The 18,420-nt window shown below is 40.2% G+C and overlaps 2 protein-coding genes across 4 annotated transcripts in view; one reads left to right on the top strand and one right to left on the bottom strand.

Moving 5' to 3' along the window:
• slco2b1 (solute carrier organic anion transporter family member 2B1) overlaps window positions 1-9,041 on the top strand; it is a 233,146-nt gene extending 224,105 nt beyond the window's left edge. For all 3 annotated transcript variants that reach the window (XM_062974408.1, XM_062974406.1, XM_062974409.1), the window contains 2 exons: window positions 5,346-5,466; window positions 8,568-9,041. In XM_062974408.1, the coding sequence (XP_062830478.1) occupies window positions 5,346-5,466; window positions 8,568-8,715 (269 nt within the window). In that variant the 3' untranslated portion in view covers window positions 8,716-9,041. The remainder of the gene's footprint in view (window positions 1-5,345; window positions 5,467-8,567) is intronic.
• Window positions 1-18,420, bottom strand: part of pgm2l1 (phosphoglucomutase 2 like 1) — a 380,072-nt gene that overhangs the window by 74,708 nt on the left and 286,944 nt on the right. The gene's annotated exons all lie outside the window — the stretch shown is intronic.

Below are 18,420 nucleotides of genomic sequence, written 5' to 3'. Positions count from 1 at the left end.
GTTTGATGCACTCTTTTCATTATTTCCAGAACTGCATGGTTCTCAGAACCAAGATTCAAAGTGGCTCACAATTGTAAAAGCTATACAGTTAAAAGCACTCCAAAGATACCGTATATACTCGAGTATAAGCCGACCCGAATATAAGCCGAGGCACCTAATTTTATCACAAGAAAACTGGGAAAACATTGACTCAAGTATAAGCCAAGGGTGGTAAATTTCAGAAATAAAAATAGAAACCAATAAAATTACATTAATTGGGGCATCGTTAGGTTAAACATTTTTGAATATTTACATAAAACTCGAATTTAAGATAAGACTGATGAAATCATTATTCTCATCTTCTTCAATGTAAAAGCCCTTATGTATCCTTTAGATAATAATACAGTAAAATAATAAATGTAATACTAACAATAATAATATCAGAGTGAAATAATAAATGTATTATTAATACAGTAGAGTCTCGCTTATCCAATGTAAACGGGCCGGCAGAACATTGGATAAGCAAATATGTTGGATAATAAGGAGAGATTAAGGAAAAGCCTATTAAACATTAAATTAGGTTATGATTTTACCAATTAAGCAGCAAAACATCATGTTATACAACAAATTTGACTGAAAAAGTAGTTCAATACACAGTAATGCTATGTAGTAATTACCATATTTACAAATTTAGCACCAAAATATCACGATGTATTGAAAACATTGACTACAAAAATGCGTTGGATAATCCAGAACATTGGATAAGCGAATATGTTGGATAATAAGGAGAGATTAATGAAAAGCCTATTAAACATTAAATTAGGTTATGATTTTACCAATTAAGCACCAAAATTTCATGTTATACAACAAATTTGACTGAAAAAGTAGTTCAATACACAGTAATGCTATGTAGTAATTACTGTATTTACAAATTTAGCACCAAAATATCACGATGTATTGAAAACATTGACTACAAAAATGCGTTTGATAATCCAGAACTTTGAATAAGCGAGTGTTGGATAAGTGACTCTACTGTATTTGTATGCAAGCAGGTAGCGTATAAAGTAAATATAAAGAATAGTCCAAAGTTCAAAGTCTTTAACTGCTCAAATAGAGTGAAATAAATGTAATTCTAACAATAATAATAGAGTAAAATAATAAATGTAATAATACCAATACAAATAGAGAAAAATAATAAATGTACCATATATACTCAGGTATAAGCCAGCCAGGACCCTCACTCGAGTATAAGCCGAGAGGGGCTTTTTCAGTCCTAAAAAAGGGCTGAAAAACTAGGCTTATACTCGAGTATATACAGTAAGTATTAAACAGAATGAAACCTCAGCCATCTAGGGCTTTATATGAGTTGGGATTCATTCACCAGATGGGCCGTTGCCTCTCCTGTGTGGTTTTCAAACCAGACCCTTCTTGGCCCGCTTTCTCTCTCCAAAATCCTCAAAAATTGAGAGTTGGCCTTGCGCTGGAATCTAGCAAACTGGTGTCTCTGGGACTCTAAATAATAATAACTAACAATAACTAAGCACAGCTGTCTATTCTAAACAATATCTGAAAAATATACACCACGATAAAGGTTCAAAACATAGAACACAATATGTATATTAGAGCATCATATACAGAGCTGGCCCTAGGTATTTTTCAAGTGTAGGCGAACAGAATTTTGATGCCCCCCCCCCCCCAAACCAATCACTGAAAAATAAAAGCGTTGGATAAGCAAAAATGTTTGATAATAAGGAGGGATTAAGGAAAAGCCTATTAAACATCAAATTACATTAAGATTTTACAAATTAAGCACTAAAACATCATGTTTTACAACAAATCAACAGAAAAAGCAGTTCAATACCTTGCGGAGGCAGGCCGCAGGAAACAGGAGTTGCCTCGATGGCGCCCCCAAGAAGATGGCGCCACAGGCAACTGCCTAGTTGGCCTAGTGGTTGAACCGCCTCTGATCATATACATAATAATGTTAACAATAATACAAATAATAATACAACTGATGGTCCAATTCTGTCAGCTGTAGTGGCACACAGTCAACTTACAAAGATTTATAGACTGCAATCATCCAGATTTAAATGCTTGAGATCTTCTGGGGAGGCCCTCCTCTCACTTCCGCCTTCCTCACAGATACGTCTGGTGGGGACGAGAGAGAGGGCCTTCTCGGCCGTGGCCCCCCGGCTCTGGAACTCCCTCCCCAGGGAGATTAGGTTGGCACCCTCCCTACCATCCTTTAAGAAACAATTGAAAACCTGGATGTTCGGGCTGGCCTTTGGAGAGACAGCCATTGGATGACCAGCCTCATTATAATTCTATCCTGAATGTTATTAGGCTCCTTTCATCGGGGTATTTTAATCTAATGATTTTATCTTATATTGCTGCTATAGTCCCCCCCCCCCCCACCTTTGAAGTTGACGGATTTGCATTGGTGGTTGTTTGATATTATTACTATTATATAAACCTTGTTTTAACTTCTGTTTTATCATCTTCTTGTGTTTTAAACTGTGTATATTGTTTAATGTATTTGTGTTTTAAACTGTGTATATTGTTTAATGCTGTTACTTTTGTAACGTTGTGAGCCGCCCCGAGTCCCCACGGGGAGATGGTGGCGGGGTATAAATAAAGTTTTATTATTATTATTATTATTATTATTACACAGAGCAGTTTTCAATATAAAGCATATATCAAACCTATATCAACAAGACTCCAAGTTTGTTAGCGACAACAGTATGTGTACATTCAGTCTCTCCAAATGCATGTAATATGCTGTAAAACTAAATATATCAGTGTGCAAATCAATTGGCTCAAACCTGGCTTGGAGTCAAAACCTGGCTTGGAGTCTCTGAGACTCTAGCACAGGGGTCCCCAAACTTTTTAAACAGGGGGCCAGTTCACGATCCTTAGGACCGTTGGAGGGCCGGACTATAGTTGGCCACCGAGCAATAACAACAACAACAACAACAACAACAACAACAACAACAACAACAACAACAAAAAGAGGGTTGGACCATTTGGGCCATTCAGTCCAATCCCCTTCTGCCTTTGTGCACCGAAAGCACAAGCAAAGCACCCCTGACAAATGGCCACCCAGCCTCAATGCTAATTATTATTATTATTATTATTATTATTATTATTATTATTATTATTGACATTGACAAAATTACGATCTGCCAGCTGCAAAAGGCCACCCTGCTGGGATCTGCGTGCATCATCTGAAAATACATCACACAGTTCTAAACGCTTGGGAAGTGTTCGACTTGTGATTTTGTAATATGAAATCCAGCATATCTATCTTGTTTGCTGTGTCATAATAAAATAATAATAATAATAATAATAATAATAATAATAATAATAATAATAATAATAATAAAGAGGGTTGGAAGAGACCCCTGGGCCATTGAGTCCAACCCCCTTCTGTCTTTGTGCACCAAAAGCACAAGCAAAGCATCCCTGACAGATGGCCACCCAGCCTCAATGTTAATAATAATAATAATAATAATAATAATAATAATAATAATAATAATAATAATAATAATAAAGAGGGTTGGAAGAGACCCCTGGGCCATTGAGTCCAACCCCCTTCTGTCTTTGTGCACCAAAAGCACAAGCAAAGCATCCCTGACAGATGGCCACCCAGCCTCAATGATGATAATAATAATAATAATAATAATAATAATAATAATAATAATAATAATAATAATAATAAAGAGGGTTGGAAGAGACCCCTGGGCCATTGAGTCCAACCCCCTTCTGTCTTTGTGCACCAAAAGCACAAGCAAAGCATCCCTGACAGATGGCCACCCAGCCTCAATGTTAATAATAATAATAATAATAATAATAATAATAATAATAATAATAATAAAGAGGGTTGGAAGAGACCTCTTGGGCCATTTAGTCCAACCCCCTTCTGTCTTTGTGCACCAAAAGCACAAGCAAAGCATCCCTGACAGATGGCCACCCAGCCTCAATGTTAATAATAATAATAATAATAATAATAATAATAATTGTGCGGTTTTCTGGCATTGTGTATTTCTGCCGCTTCTGTGACTGTTCATTTGGGGTTTGATGATTCCGTAGCCCACTTGTCGATGGATGTCCAGAATCAGCAGCATCCACCGCGGTCCTTTTTATCCTGGGCGACGACCGAGCCAGTATAGACTTCGTTTGGGTTTGATTCTCCATAATGCTAATGGGTTAGGTGCTCTTGGTTGTGCTCCTCAGCTGAGGCCTCTCTGGCTTGGTTGGACCTGCCGGTAGTTACACTACCGCCAGCACAGCCCTCAGTCATCATTGGAGCAGGTAAGCCCCCCCACCACGTCAAGGTGGCACCTGTGGAGGGGTGCACAGACAGACTACAAACAGAGGCACAACTATGTGGCCCAAATGATTCATTGGAACTTATGCCTCAAGTACCACCTCCCAGCAGCAAAGAACTGGTGGGATCACAAACCTGCAAGAGTATTGGAAAATGAGCATGCAAAGAGACTGTGGGACTTCCGAATCCAGACTGACAAAGTTCTGGAACACAACACACCAGACATCACAGTTGTGGAAAAGAACAAGGTTTGGATGATTGATGTCGCCATCCCAGGTGACAGTCGCATTGACGAAAAACAACAGGAAAAACTCAGCCACTATCAGGACCTCAAGATTGAACTTCAAAGACTCTGGCAGAAACCAGTGCAGGTGGTCCCAGTGGTGATGGGCACACTGGGTGCCGTGCCAAAAGATCTCAGCCAGCATTTGGAAACAATAGACATTGACAAAATCACCATCTGCCAACTGCAAAAGGCCACCCTACTGGGATCTGCACGCATCATCCGAAAATACATCACACAGTCCTAGACACTTGGGAAGTGTTCGACTTGTGGTTTTGCGAAACGAGATCCAGCATATCTATCTTGTTTGCTGTGCCATACAACTTCGTTGATTAATAATAATAATAATAATAATAATAATAATAATAATAATAATAATAATAATGGTTGTAAGAGAAGAAGAGACCCCTGGGCCATTGAGTCCAACCCCCTTCTGTCTTTGTGCACCAAAAGCACAAGCAAAGCATCCCTGACAGATGGCCACCCAGCCTCAATGTTAATAATAATAATAATAATAATAATAATAATAATAATAATAATAATAATAATAATAATAATGGTTGTAAGAGAAGAAGAGACCCCTTGGGTCATTTAGCCCAACCCCCTTCTGCCCTTGTGCTGTGGGGGCCAGATAAATGGCTTCAATGGGCCCCATCCGGCCCCCGGGCCTTAGTTTGGGGACCCCTGCTCTAGCAGAAGAGATGGGAAGGTTGCCTTTCTCACAATCTGGACCTCTGTTTTGTTTTGCCTTTTAAGCCTGGCTTCCGGCCCCGGTGCTCTACGGCAGCGCCATCGACATGTCCTGCCTTTTGTGGCAAATGAAGTGTAAGAAGAGAGCGGCCTGCAGATACTACAACAACACCGCCTTCCGGCAGAGGTAAGCCCTCCCTCCACTTTCTGCTCCTTAACAAATGGCCAGCCAGTTTGGCTCAGGTCTGCCAGAGGAACAAAACCTCTGATGATGGTGATGATGGGGCGGATGGATTTTTGGATGCAAGCAGATGGCCATTTGTTGCACCTCAGCACTGGTTCACCTTGCTCTTAACACCCACTTCACCATAGCAGGCTAGGTTTAAACAGTTTATTGATAAAAGATAGCAAAGTCTGAGCCTGAATATATTGCACAAGATTTCCCTAGCCTAAAATGATACATTTTAATATATTGGGTTTATGGTTCCCGTCCCCTTGATCTGGTCATGTAAGTGTGATTTATTGTTATAATTGTTTTGTTTTACTTTGTTTAATAACGTGTATTATGTTGTTATGTAATGTTTGTGTTGCTTTTATGACTGTAAACCGCCCTGAGTCCCATCCGGGAGATAGGGTGGTATATAAATAAAGTTTTTTTATATTATTATTATTATAAAGTTTGAATAAAAAGCAGTAAAGAAGGCAAACATCCAAATGCAATGGCCATCAGTAAAAAGCAATATTCAAATGCAAAGGCAGTCAATCAAAAAGGCTATAATCCAGAGGTAAAGGCAATTTGCAGAATATACAGTAGAGTCTCATTTAGCCAACACTCGCTTATCCAACGTTCTGGATTAGCCAATGCATTTTTGTAGTCAATGTTTTCAATACATCGTGATATTTTGGTGCTAAATTCATAAATGCAGTAATTACTACATAGCATTACTGTGTATTGAACTACTTTTTCTTTAAAATTTGTTGTATAACATGATGTTTGCTGCTTAATTTGTAAAATCATAACCTAATTTGATGTTTAATAGGCTTTTTCTTAATCTCTCCTTATTATCCAACATATTCGCTTATCCAACATTCTGCCAGCCCATTTACGTTGGATAAGCGAGACTCTACTGTAGTTCCAAGTCTCTGATAGAGGAAATTAGTCCTGGAAACAAGGCAACATGAACTTCAGCGTAAAATCCAAAACACAGATCCCAGGCATGAACATAAATGAGAATCCTTAAACAAGGCAGGAGATGTGCTTCCAAAAACCAATGTTGCTTGGTCTGAAATCCTTCCCCGTCTCTCCTGCATTTACCCATGTTTACAAGCCAGAAAAGCATTTCTCTGTCCCTGCGTTCCCACACGTTTGTTAGCGATTCTACAGGAACATCTGAGAAGATGAACCTTTAACCTTAACCTCGTATCTCTATCTAAGGAAGATTCCTCTGAGTCACTGCCAGAAACACCTGGAACTTGTTGATGTTCGAACTCCTGGGAAAGGTCATCCTTATCATTAGTTTCTGTTTCCTCACTAGCCTGCGGCTCCAAGCCAGAGCCGTCAACATTTCCACCATCAGAGCCTTCGAAATTTCTCTCTTCAGTATTGCTTTGGTCAGCATTGCTTTGGTCAGCCTGCATAAACCCAAATCCCCCTTCATCATCAGGCTGAAACACAACACCATTAGAGATGAACTCAAATGAAACATATGAGACAAACAAAATAATTCTTTATTTTTTCCTCTGTTGTGCATAAAGTAATTTGGCTGCCATAATCTTATGGTGCAATAACTTGAAATTCATTGCGGTTCTATGTTTGTTCATTTGTAAGTCCCAATAGAACTAAAGTTGGACCTAGCTGTAGTCTCATGTGAAATATCTGTTGTATTGAGAGTTGTCTCAGTTGCCAACATTCACGTGCCTTGTCGCAGGCCCACCACAAATGTTAGAGAGCACCTGGATGTGTTTTTCACCTCCAACATAAATGTCTAGTGGTTGCTGTGTGTTTTCTGGGCTTTATGGCCATGGCCTCCTGACGTTTCACCCACATCTATGGCAGGCATCCTCAGAGGTTGTGAGGTATGGAGAAAACTAAGCAAGGAAGGTTGATATATCTGTGGAAGTTTCTGGGTGGAGGCAAGAACTCTTGTCTCTTGGAGGCCAGTGTAAATGTTGTAATTAATCACCTTGATTAGCATTAAATGGCCTTCCAATGGGGGAATCCTTTGTTCAGAGTCGTTAGCTGCCCCTGATTGATTCATGCCTTGAATTCTTCTGTTTTCAGAGTGCTGCTTCTTATTTACTGTTCTGATTTTGGAGTTTTAGCTGCCAAAATCAGAACTGTAAATAAGGAGCAGCACTCTGAAAACAGAGGAATTCCAAACAGGAATCAATCAGGGGCAGCTAACGACTCTGAACAAAGGATTTCCCCAGGCCAGGATGTGAGGCTGGGAAGGCCATTTAATGCTAACAAAGGTGATTAATTACAACATCCACACTGGCCTCCAACAGACAAGAGTTCTTTCCCCTCACCCTGGACTTTCCACAGATATATATAAACATTCCTTGCTTAGTTTTCTCCATATACCTCACAACCTCTGAGGATGCCTGCCATAGATGTGGGCAAAATGTCAGGTGAGAATGCTTCTGGAACATGGCCATACAGCCCGGAAAACAAACAACAACCCTGTGATCCTGGCCATAAAAGCCTCCGACAACACATTTATTTATTTATTTATTTATTTACAGTATTTATATTCCGCCCTTCTTTCTCACCCCGAAGGGGACTCAGGGCGGATTACAATGAACACATATATGGCAAACATTCAATGCCAACAGACAAACAACATTCAGTTTTAGACAGACACAGAGGCATTTTTAACATCTTTTCAGGTTCATGATTCCGGCCACAGGGGGAGCTGTTGCTTCACCGTCTATTGGTGGCTGTTCTTTCTCATTCTTTTCCTTGTGAGCAGTTTTATGGTGTTGTAGATTAGTTAAATTAGCCTCCCGCATAAAGCGTACCTAATTTTTCCCTACTTGACAGATGCAACTGTCTTTCGGGGCTGCTAGGTCAACAGCAAGCCGGGGCTATTTTTTTAAAAAAATTTTATGGTCAGAGGCTTAACCCAACCCGGGCTTCGAATTCATGACCTCTCGGTCAGTAGTGATTTATAGCAGCTGGTTAGTAGCCAGCTGCGCCACAGCCCGGCCCCGACATTAAATGTCTAGTGTCCTTCTACATCTTCAGAGGTTTGGTATCATCCTCTCCTTCTTGTTCTGGATCCCCAGGTACATTGGCATCCAAATTGTATACGAGTTCAGCTGCCTCGTCGCCTTTTGCGTCCTCTACTACCTTTTCCAGCGGCAGGAAAAACAGGAGCAAGAGGAGATGAGTCGCGACGTATCTTCCCAAGTCAGCACCGAGACCCGTACGTGATCCCTGCTTTGGGGGAACTTCCGTTTCTGTGGCCAGACTGGTTTCCCTCTGAGACGGGAACAGGACTAGACTGGGGACGGCGGGAGCTGCCCCGGGACAGACACTTTTGGAGCTCAACCTCCGACCCGTTCCTTCTTTTCTACATAGGACTTGGAGTTAGCGGCCCCGGTGCCCTTTCTCGAAAAGGAGCCATCTATATAATGATATTATTATTATGAATAAATAGCTAATCCACCTGTTAGCCAGTAATCATGATATTACCCAGTCTGTCTTTAGCTATGGAATCCCTGCTTGGATGAAACAATATAAATTGCTTTTCTGAAGAACGATGTGACGCTTCTAATTTGGAGGTCCTGTAATGGGGAGGAAGGAAGGCCAGAGTTAAGGTAAGGTTGGGCTGGTGGCTGATTTGTATGTCTCCCTCATGTTTCTGACATTGAGACTGCGCTGGGACTTGGCAGCCTAAACATTAGGAAGAATTTCCTGATGGTGAGAGCTGTTCGGCAGTGGAATATAGACTGTATGGGAGTCTGCCTGGAGGGCTTTGATTGGGCCTTCCTGCTTGGCAGAATAGGGTTGGACTGGGTGACCTTTGGTGATCCCCTCCAATTCTAGGATTTTACGAGGGTTGAATGAAAAGTAATGCCTCCACCTTCGTAATTCCTCCTGGTCTGCAGCAGGTCCTGGCTTGTTCAGTAGACTCTCCTCTACAGTCCCATTTGGTGGGAAGCCTTAGCATTGAACGGTTGTGTTGTTAAAGTGCGAAGCATGGAACCCTGCACAGATGGTCCGTCAATGCGACTTAAGCAACGTACAGTCATTGAATTCTTGACAGCAGAAGGTGTCACCCCAAAGGAGATTCACCAGAGAATGCAAGCTGTTTATGGGGATTGTGTTGATGTGAGTCCTGTTCATTGTTGGGCAAGTACATTTAAAGATGTAGAGGTGGGAACATCTGACATGTGTGAGAATCAAAGAGTTGGACGTCCTGTGACAGTAACCACCGAGTTTCACAAGCAAAAGGTTGACAGATTGATTCAGGATGATCGTCGTATCACTCAGAAATTTCAAGCATAATTGGCATTTCACAAGAACGTGTTGGTCACATTATTGCTTTGCTTGGCTATCAGAAGATCTGTGCACAATGGTTCCTGTGAGACACCGGTTGCGGAAACAGAGTGTCGACTTCTTCTGCAACGGCTTCAGAAAACTTGTTCATTTTTGGCAGAAATGTATCCAATTGTCTGGTGATTATGTGGAAAATGAATAGTGGTCGTTAAAGAGCACATTCTAAGGATTACTTCTGCATTTAATTTATTAAAATATTCCCATCCATATCAAGTAACGAAGGTGGAGGTATTACTTTTCATTCAACCCTTGTATAATTCTGTGTATGAATCAAACATAATCTACACAAATGTTTGCAGGTTTAGGACTAGGAATTGATGTTGTTGCTTATTGCCTGTCGCACCCCAGACCCGAAGCCACCTGTGACCAGAGCATCACACAGGAGCCCGGAGTAAAGGCGAACGGTTTATTGCAAAAAGCACACAAAAATATACAGCAAAAACCAGGAATAAAGGAAGAAGATGTAAAATCCCAAAAGTCACAAGCAAATGTCTCTTGGAAATCCAAGCAGTTGTCTCTTGCAGACTCAAAGCAAGACAATTCAAGAATAGTCCAAAAACTAAAAGCCACTTGAATCCAAAGGCAAAACTTGAACAATGATACACAGCATGAACATAGGGAAATACAGCATGAACATTAGGGATGAGCAAATTTCTCGGAATCGTCATTAATCGTTAAAAAAATTCATATCTTTTTGGGTTCCGAATGGGGTTCTGAGGTGGTTTGGCCCTTCAGAATTAACCTTCTAATTTGAAGCATTGGAGCCCATTTGTTTAATGGCCTTGGAAAACCTTTGGATATATGAGAATCCTCGGTGGCGACGGCGCTTCTACCGAGGAAGGGAAGGGAAGGAGAAGAAGAGAAAAGCACTCTCTGGCGACGAGGGCTGCCTCTTGCTCCTCTGCCAGGGAAGGGAAGGAGACGGAGGGAAAGAAAGGTGAGCGTTTTCCCTCCTGGGTGGTTAGAACAGGGCTAAGCCTCATAGGAAGAAACAGCAGGCTGTTTTAAGACAGCATGGTGTAGTGTACTAGTTTGAGAGTTGGACTACAATTGTGGCTTGATTCCCACTCAGCCATGGAAACCTACTGCACGATCTTGGGCAGGTCACACACTCTCAGCCCCAGAAAACCCAAAGAAACAGGAAATAACACTTCCAAACCAGGAACAGATTTTTGTTTTTATTAAAAAATGTTTTTATAAAAACTTTGAAAATTCGCCAAAAATCTGAGGATAAGTCAAATGTTCTTAGATTTGGTGAGCTAACAGTGGTAGATGTGTTCTACCACTTTAGCAAATTTCATTAGTATAGGTCAAAAAATGAGGGAGAGAGAAGCCCCTCAAGGTTCCCCATTGACAATAATGTTTCAGTTCATGCGCATGCGCACCCACCATTAACGAGGTACATACGAAGAATCAGAACTTTCGGAAAGTTTTGAACTTTTTGCTTCAAAGTTCGGAAATGACTTTAGAAACGAAACGCCAATGCCCTCTACTTTCAAAGCGAGTATTGAACTATTTTTTTCATGGATCGCACATGCTTAATGAACTAAGGAAAACTTGAATCCCAAAGCCAGGACAAGAACTCGAGATCCCAGGCCTGACTGTAAAAGCCATGCTGCCTGAACTGAGGAGCAAGGAGTCACTCCTAATTTATAGACATGAAAGCATTACGACTCCCCTGGAACTTTCACTTCCCACGGAGGCGGGCTGATCTACGAATCTCACTATCTGCTTAAAGTCCCAGGTGAGCCTCCTTGCTTAGGTCAGTGTCACCAGGTGTGTTCTCATGAGCATCTCTCATCCCTTCATCTTCACTCAACTCCTTATCTGAAGAAGATGTTTCTTCCCAGGAACAGCCTTGCAGGCCTGGAGGATCTGAGGCAATTAGATTCTCAGGCTCAACCGTGTCTGTATCTAAAGTGGTTTCATTTTGAGGCTCTGCATGAGACTGAATCCCAGGAAAAACCACAATCTCAACTGACTCAAAATCATCAGTGACCCCATCAGCCTGCTGTGACTGTTGCTGAGCTACAACCTTGCCATCAAGTCGACTTTGATTTTTCCAAAGTTTGGCATCAGCATTCTCAATCCTTAAGCTGCCCGTCTGCTCCCGAAAGAAATGCAGAACTTCTGTATGTTCAATAATGCAAACCCTTGAACGATTTCAACCGTGGGATATGCTGCCTTGGTGGAGTCTCCTTCTTTGTGGTTTTTAAGCAGGGGCTGGATGGTCATCCATCTGGAGAGCTTTGATTCCTGCATGGCCCTTGGGGGTTTCTTCTAATTCTTGGATTCTCTGATTCACAAAATGCTGTGGCAGAAAGCCACCAGCTGTGTCCTTATAGCTGGACATACAGCACTGACCTCTTCTTCAGGGACCTTTGAAGGACCTCTAGCCAGTTGCTGGTGATGTTTTGTTCCAGCAGATATATGTACATTGATTTTGGAGTTGTGAGGAAGCACCCATAGGGAAGCTATGGCAAAACATTAGGAGGCGTCTCTTTCATCCAGGATCTTGGCCATTATGGTTTCATAGAATCATTGAATCATAGAGTTGGAACAAAACTTTAAGGGCTGTCCAGTCTGAACCCCCTTCTTCCAGGCAGGTAGACACTGTCCATCCAATCCCTTCCAATGATGATGATGATGATGATACAAAGTATGGATCACCAATGTTGCAATCCCAGGCGACAGCAGAATCGATGAGAAGCAACTGGAAAAGCTTATGTGATGCAAGGATTTAAAGATTGAACTGCAAAGACTCTGGCACAAGCCAGTCAAGGTGGTCCCAGTGGGGATTGGCACACTGGTGCCAGTGTCTAAAGACTTTGGTCTATAACTTGAAAACAATCGGCACTGACAAAATCACCACCTGTCAGCTGCAAAAGGCCACCCAACTCGGATCTGCATGCATTATTCACCAATACATCACATAGTCCTAGACACGTGGGGAATGCCCGACGTGTGATCCAATACAAAAGCCAGCAGAGTGATCTTGTTTGCTGTGGACTCATTTTCTTATTTATTTATTTACTTACTACGTTTATATCCCGCTCTTCTCACCCCGGAGGGGACTCAGAGTGGTTTACAAATCAAATGTACATACAATATATTATTAGCATAGCAGAATATAAGCATTAAATTACTATATTGTACTATATCATTACATGGTAATATTATTAGTAATATTACATTTAATATATAATATATAATTAATATTATATTGTTATATTATTATTAGTATAATACTGTATTACATTATAAAATTATTATTAATATTATAAGTATATACAATATATTATATATTTATAAATTATTGTGATATATATATATATATATATATATATATATATATACATATATACATATATATATACTGTATATACTCGAGTTTAAACCTAGTTTTAAAGCCATTTTTTAAGACTGAAAAAACCTCTCCTCAGCTTATACTCGGGTGAGGGTCCTGGTGGGCTTATATTCAGGTTGGCTTATACTCAAGTATATATGGTATATTTAATATTTTTCTCTATTATTGGTATTGTTACATTTATTATTTTATCTATTAATTATTATTATTACATTTATTATTTTACTCTATTGTTGTTACTTTTACATTTATTTTACTCCATTTTTGTTATTAATAATTTATTATTTTACTGCATTTATTATTATTACATTTATTATTTCACTCTATTATTATTAAAAGGATACGTAAGCACATTTACATTGAAGAAGATGAAAATAATGATTTAATCAGAGTTGAACAGAGTTGGCTTATACTCAAGTATATATGGTATATTTATTATTTTTCTCTATTATTGGTATTGTTACATTTATTATTTTACTCTATTATTATTATTATTACATTTATTATTTTTCTCTATTGTTGTTACTTTTACATTTATCTTACTCTATTTTTATTATTATTATTACATTTATTATTTCACTTTATTATTATTAAAAGGATACATAAGCACATTTACATTGAAGAAGATGAAAATAATGATTTAATCAGAGTTGAACAGAGTTGGCTTATACTCAAGTATATATGGTATATTTATTATTTTTCTCTATTATTGGTATTGTTACATTTATTATTTTACTCATTATTATTATTACATTTATTATTTTTCTCTATTGTTGTTACTTTTACATTTATCTTACTCTATTTTTATTATTATTATTACATTTATTATTTCACTTTATTATTATTAAAAGGATACATAAGCACATTTACATTGAAGAAGATGAGAATAATGATTTGATCAGAGTTGAATAGTCATATCTTAAATTACAGTTTAATGTAAAGATTCAAAAACATTTAAACTACTGATGCCTTAATTAATGTAATTTTATTGGTATCTTGACTTATACTGGAGTCAATGTTTTCCCAGTTTTTTTGTGGTAAAATTAGGTGCCTCGGCTTATATTCGGGTCGGCTTATACTCGAGTATATACGGTATGTCAAATTAGAATAGCATGTTGCTGTGGCATAGGAGACAAGATGGAACTATTTTCCTGGCTCTCCGGTTGGTATGATGTCTTCCTGGCCCCCCCAATTCTTGTGCATCAAGTAAGAATAATACTTTATTTATATTTCACCCTCCTCCCTGAAGAGACTCAGAGCGGATTACAGCATAGAAACAGACACAGGCAAGCATTCAATGCTTTGTTACTATGACATACAATGAAACACAAATACACAGACAAAGGCAAAGGCTTCTCCTTTCATTTCCGGCTTCTGGAGGCAATGCTCATCTCTGGTTGCGAGGGAGGAGCTCTTATCCATTTCCATGCTGAGGAGCCTGTGTTGTCCGCAGACACCTCCTGGTCGTATGACCGGCATGACTGCATGGAGCATTGCCTGCCGAGGTGGTACCTATTGATTTACTCACATCTTCATGTTTTCGAACTGCTAGGTTGAAAGGAGCTGGGGCTAACAGCAGATGCTCACCCTGTCCCAGGGATTTGAACTGCCAACCTTCAGGTCAGCAATTCAACAGCACAAGGGTTTAACCCATTGCACCACTGTGGCCCCAACAGATGACCATTCAGCCTCTGTTTGGAAACCTCCAGAGAAGGAGACTCCAATGGACTTCCAAGCAGCAACAGATTCCTCTGTTTTATCACAACCTTCTTACGCTGCCTTTTGTCCGTGCAGAGACCAGAGCAAGGCAGAAACGTAATTAAGGCAACAGACTTACTGGGTTAATTGGAAACTCTAAATATCCCATCGAAACCGAGAAAAGCAGCAAAAACAGTAGGAGCTGCAGAGGCACATTGTGCAATTTTTAGTCCATGACAGGCAGAAAGAGAATTGAAATTCTTCTAGTCTGACCCTGAAAGAGAAACCTGCAGAAACCAAGGGTTTTTTTGAAACCAGAGTGACAAGATCTCTTAATGGAGCAGCTCTTGAATATTTTATTTAAAGACCCTAAAAATCCCTTACCTAGATGACCCTTACTCAAAAATCTTGTTTTTCCATGAAAGTGTTGACAGGACATGTTCTGCTTGACATTTGCTCTTTGCTCACAATATAAGGTCATGCAAACTGCAGTAATGATTTGGCTGCTGGATGATGCATACGTGTGATGAACTATGAACATGTCACCTGAGGATAGTGCATACGTGGAGCAAACTATGGACACTTCACCTGATGTGATGAGTAATGGGTTATATAAGTTACAAGGCAACTACGCATGTCCAAAAGGATTATAATAGTCAGCAAATTCCATTGTCAGTTAGCTTTCTGCGCATGCTTCTGTAAAATTGTATAAATTGGAAAGCCACTACAAGCAAGGTGTGGCATTGCATTTTTTGGGCATTAGCTAACATTGTCATCTGCTCTTGGCCAAAAGTAAACTATCTTGAAGACAACTTCTGCTGTCAGTCTGCTTTCTTCACCCACGTCCAAACGAAATTCCACAACACTCTTTGGGCTCTTTTGCAGAGTCAAAAACGTCTGACTAGTTCCCCAAATCTCAGCTGAATCTTAGAGGAACACACTTCTTTTTGCATCATGAAGACTTACAGGATCGGACTTTAGGAGAGGCAGCCTGGGCACATCGAAGTCCATTAAAACGGGCAAAGTCCTGAATCCGTCAAGGGCAACGATGGCCCTTGAAAGAAGGGCCCGAATCCCATCCTATTGACTGAGGAAGCAGTTCTTTGGCTTTATCTGGGAAATAAGCCTGTGTCCACCCTCCTTTTCCTTAAAAACCAGGACGGTCACTTCTTTTGTGGTCATTTTGCAGCACTCTGCGGAACGCAGCGATAAAAGAGCCGGCCCAATTACCTTGTCCCAAATTGGCAACGTTATTTCCGACAAGGAAGAGTGGGAATAATTTCCTAGCCATTCAAGCCAGCACAATGAGCAATCCGCTCCGAAAATGTATTTACAGTCGTCCCTTTGCATTTGCAGTTTTGCCTTTTGCAGATTTGACTGTTCAAGGATTTGGTTGAAAACATTTTCTCGAGGAATCTCTAGTTCCTCTAGGGCAATGGTTCCCAAAGGTTTTTGATCAGGGACGACTTGACCAGGGACCACTCTCCAACGTTAGTACCAAAAGGATTATGAATCAATTTTTTTTACAGTATTTATATTCTGCCCTTCTTTCTCACCCCAAATGGGACTCAGGGCAGATTACAATAAACATATATATGGCAAACATTCAATGCCATCAGACAAACAACATACAGTGTAGACACACACAGAGGCATTTAACATCTCAGTCTTCATGAGGGTATGCTCGATTTTGGCCACAGGGGGAGCTGTTGCTTCACCGTCCACTAGTGAGTGTACTTCCTCATTCCGGCATGTTTCTGGCAGGTTTATGGTGTTGTAAATTAGTTAAATTAGCCTCCCGCATAAAACGTACCTAAATTTCCTACTTGACAGGTGCAACTGTCTTTGGAGCTGCGTAGGTAACACAGCAAACCGGGTTATTTAATGGTCAGGGGCTCAACCCGACCCGGGCTTCGAACTCATGACCTCTCGGTCAGTAGTGATTTATTGCAGCTGGTTACGAGCCAGCTGCGCCACAGTCCGGCCCTAAGTTTTTGGCCAACTTTAGATTTGGTTTGGTTATCTGGGGCATTGGACAGGCCACATCAGCTCTAGCTTCAGAACATATGCCATCCAGTAGTCTCCATCTGCTCACCCACAGAAAACCATTTTTAATAATCTAGAGCTCATGTGGTCTGTCCAATGCAATTTTCTGAATCAGCACCCCAGATAACCCCAGGAACAGGCCTACAAACGAAGACACCAAGGCATCCCTGCTTCCAGGTGCCACATGGAATGGCTTCGCTCAGGGAGAAGGAGGAGGAGGAGAAGCAGCAGTCAGGAGGCTTGTTGTCGCGTCTTTTGGGTCCCCTGCCAACATCCCCATTGCCTCGGCACTAGAAAAGGGTTTTGTGAGACCAGTTGCTCTTGTTGCAACAGTGTAGTGACAGTGAGACCATGGATCATATTTTAGTTCTTGGGAACCACTGGTGGTCCACAAACCACAGGTTAGGAAACACTGCTCTAGGTTCAACTTCCTCCAAATGGCATATCTGTCATCACATAATATTTTCTAGAAATTCCCAGTTTCGGCAGCAACACTTTAGATCTACTCTCCAATTATTCAGAAAAAAGGTTCCCTTCTTTTCTTCTCATTTTAGAAATATGCTTAATCATTATAGTGGGGTTTGGTTCTAAAACTCCAAACTCCATGGACTAACAACCCCAGCAATGTCTTTATTTGTGTCTTTTCATCTTCATGAAAGTCCTGTGGCCCTAAACCCGATAAATATGGAAGAATGAATGGATATGTGTGTATACGCAAACACAAAGCGCACACATTGCTCCAAGTCTATAGCAATGGCCCAGCCAACTTTGAGTGCTCTGTCATGATGGGGAAAGACGAGTCTGAATTAATTTATTCAGATTAATGTTATTTCTCTCCTACTTTCCCCCTAAAAGACAGACAATTCTCAAAGCAACAATCTGAACCGGGAAAACCATCAAAATCACTGCCACAAAAGCGACAAGAACATTAATGATCTCGAACAAACTGTGAAAGCATGACTCGATAAATATCTAAACTATTTCTAAAAAGCCGTCTGAAGATATATTTTTATTATCTTTCTCATTATTATCATCATTTATTCATATAGTGCAGTGAAATGCATACAGTGATTTACAGTAAAACAACTGAGAAGCAAAAAATCTCAAATATATGGATACATGCCGTCATATAAAAAGAAGGGGGGTGACACAAAGCTAGACAATGCAGTTGCAAAACAAGTCATTCTGATAAAATGTAAAACAATCTGATACAAAGTAAAGTAATCAAGACTTGTTATCCAAATATACAAGATTTTCTTCACAATGCTTCTAAAATCAAAGCATACTGTGAACACCACCAACGATGCATCTGGACCAAATTTGGCACGTGTACCCAATATGACCAAATTTAAACATTGTTGGGATTTGAGATGGAATGACCCAAATTTTTGGAAATTGTAGTTCACCCACAATCAAAGCTCATAGTGAAACAAGCCAAAGGACCAGGAGGAGTATAATAATAATGA

This window comes from Anolis carolinensis, chromosome 3, assembly GCF_035594765.1.
Source record: "Anolis carolinensis isolate JA03-04 chromosome 3, rAnoCar3.1.pri, whole genome shotgun sequence".
NCBI classification, from domain to species: domain Eukaryota; kingdom Metazoa; phylum Chordata; class Lepidosauria; order Squamata; family Dactyloidae; genus Anolis; species Anolis carolinensis.
This window is presented reverse-complemented; position numbering and strand designations above follow the sequence as displayed.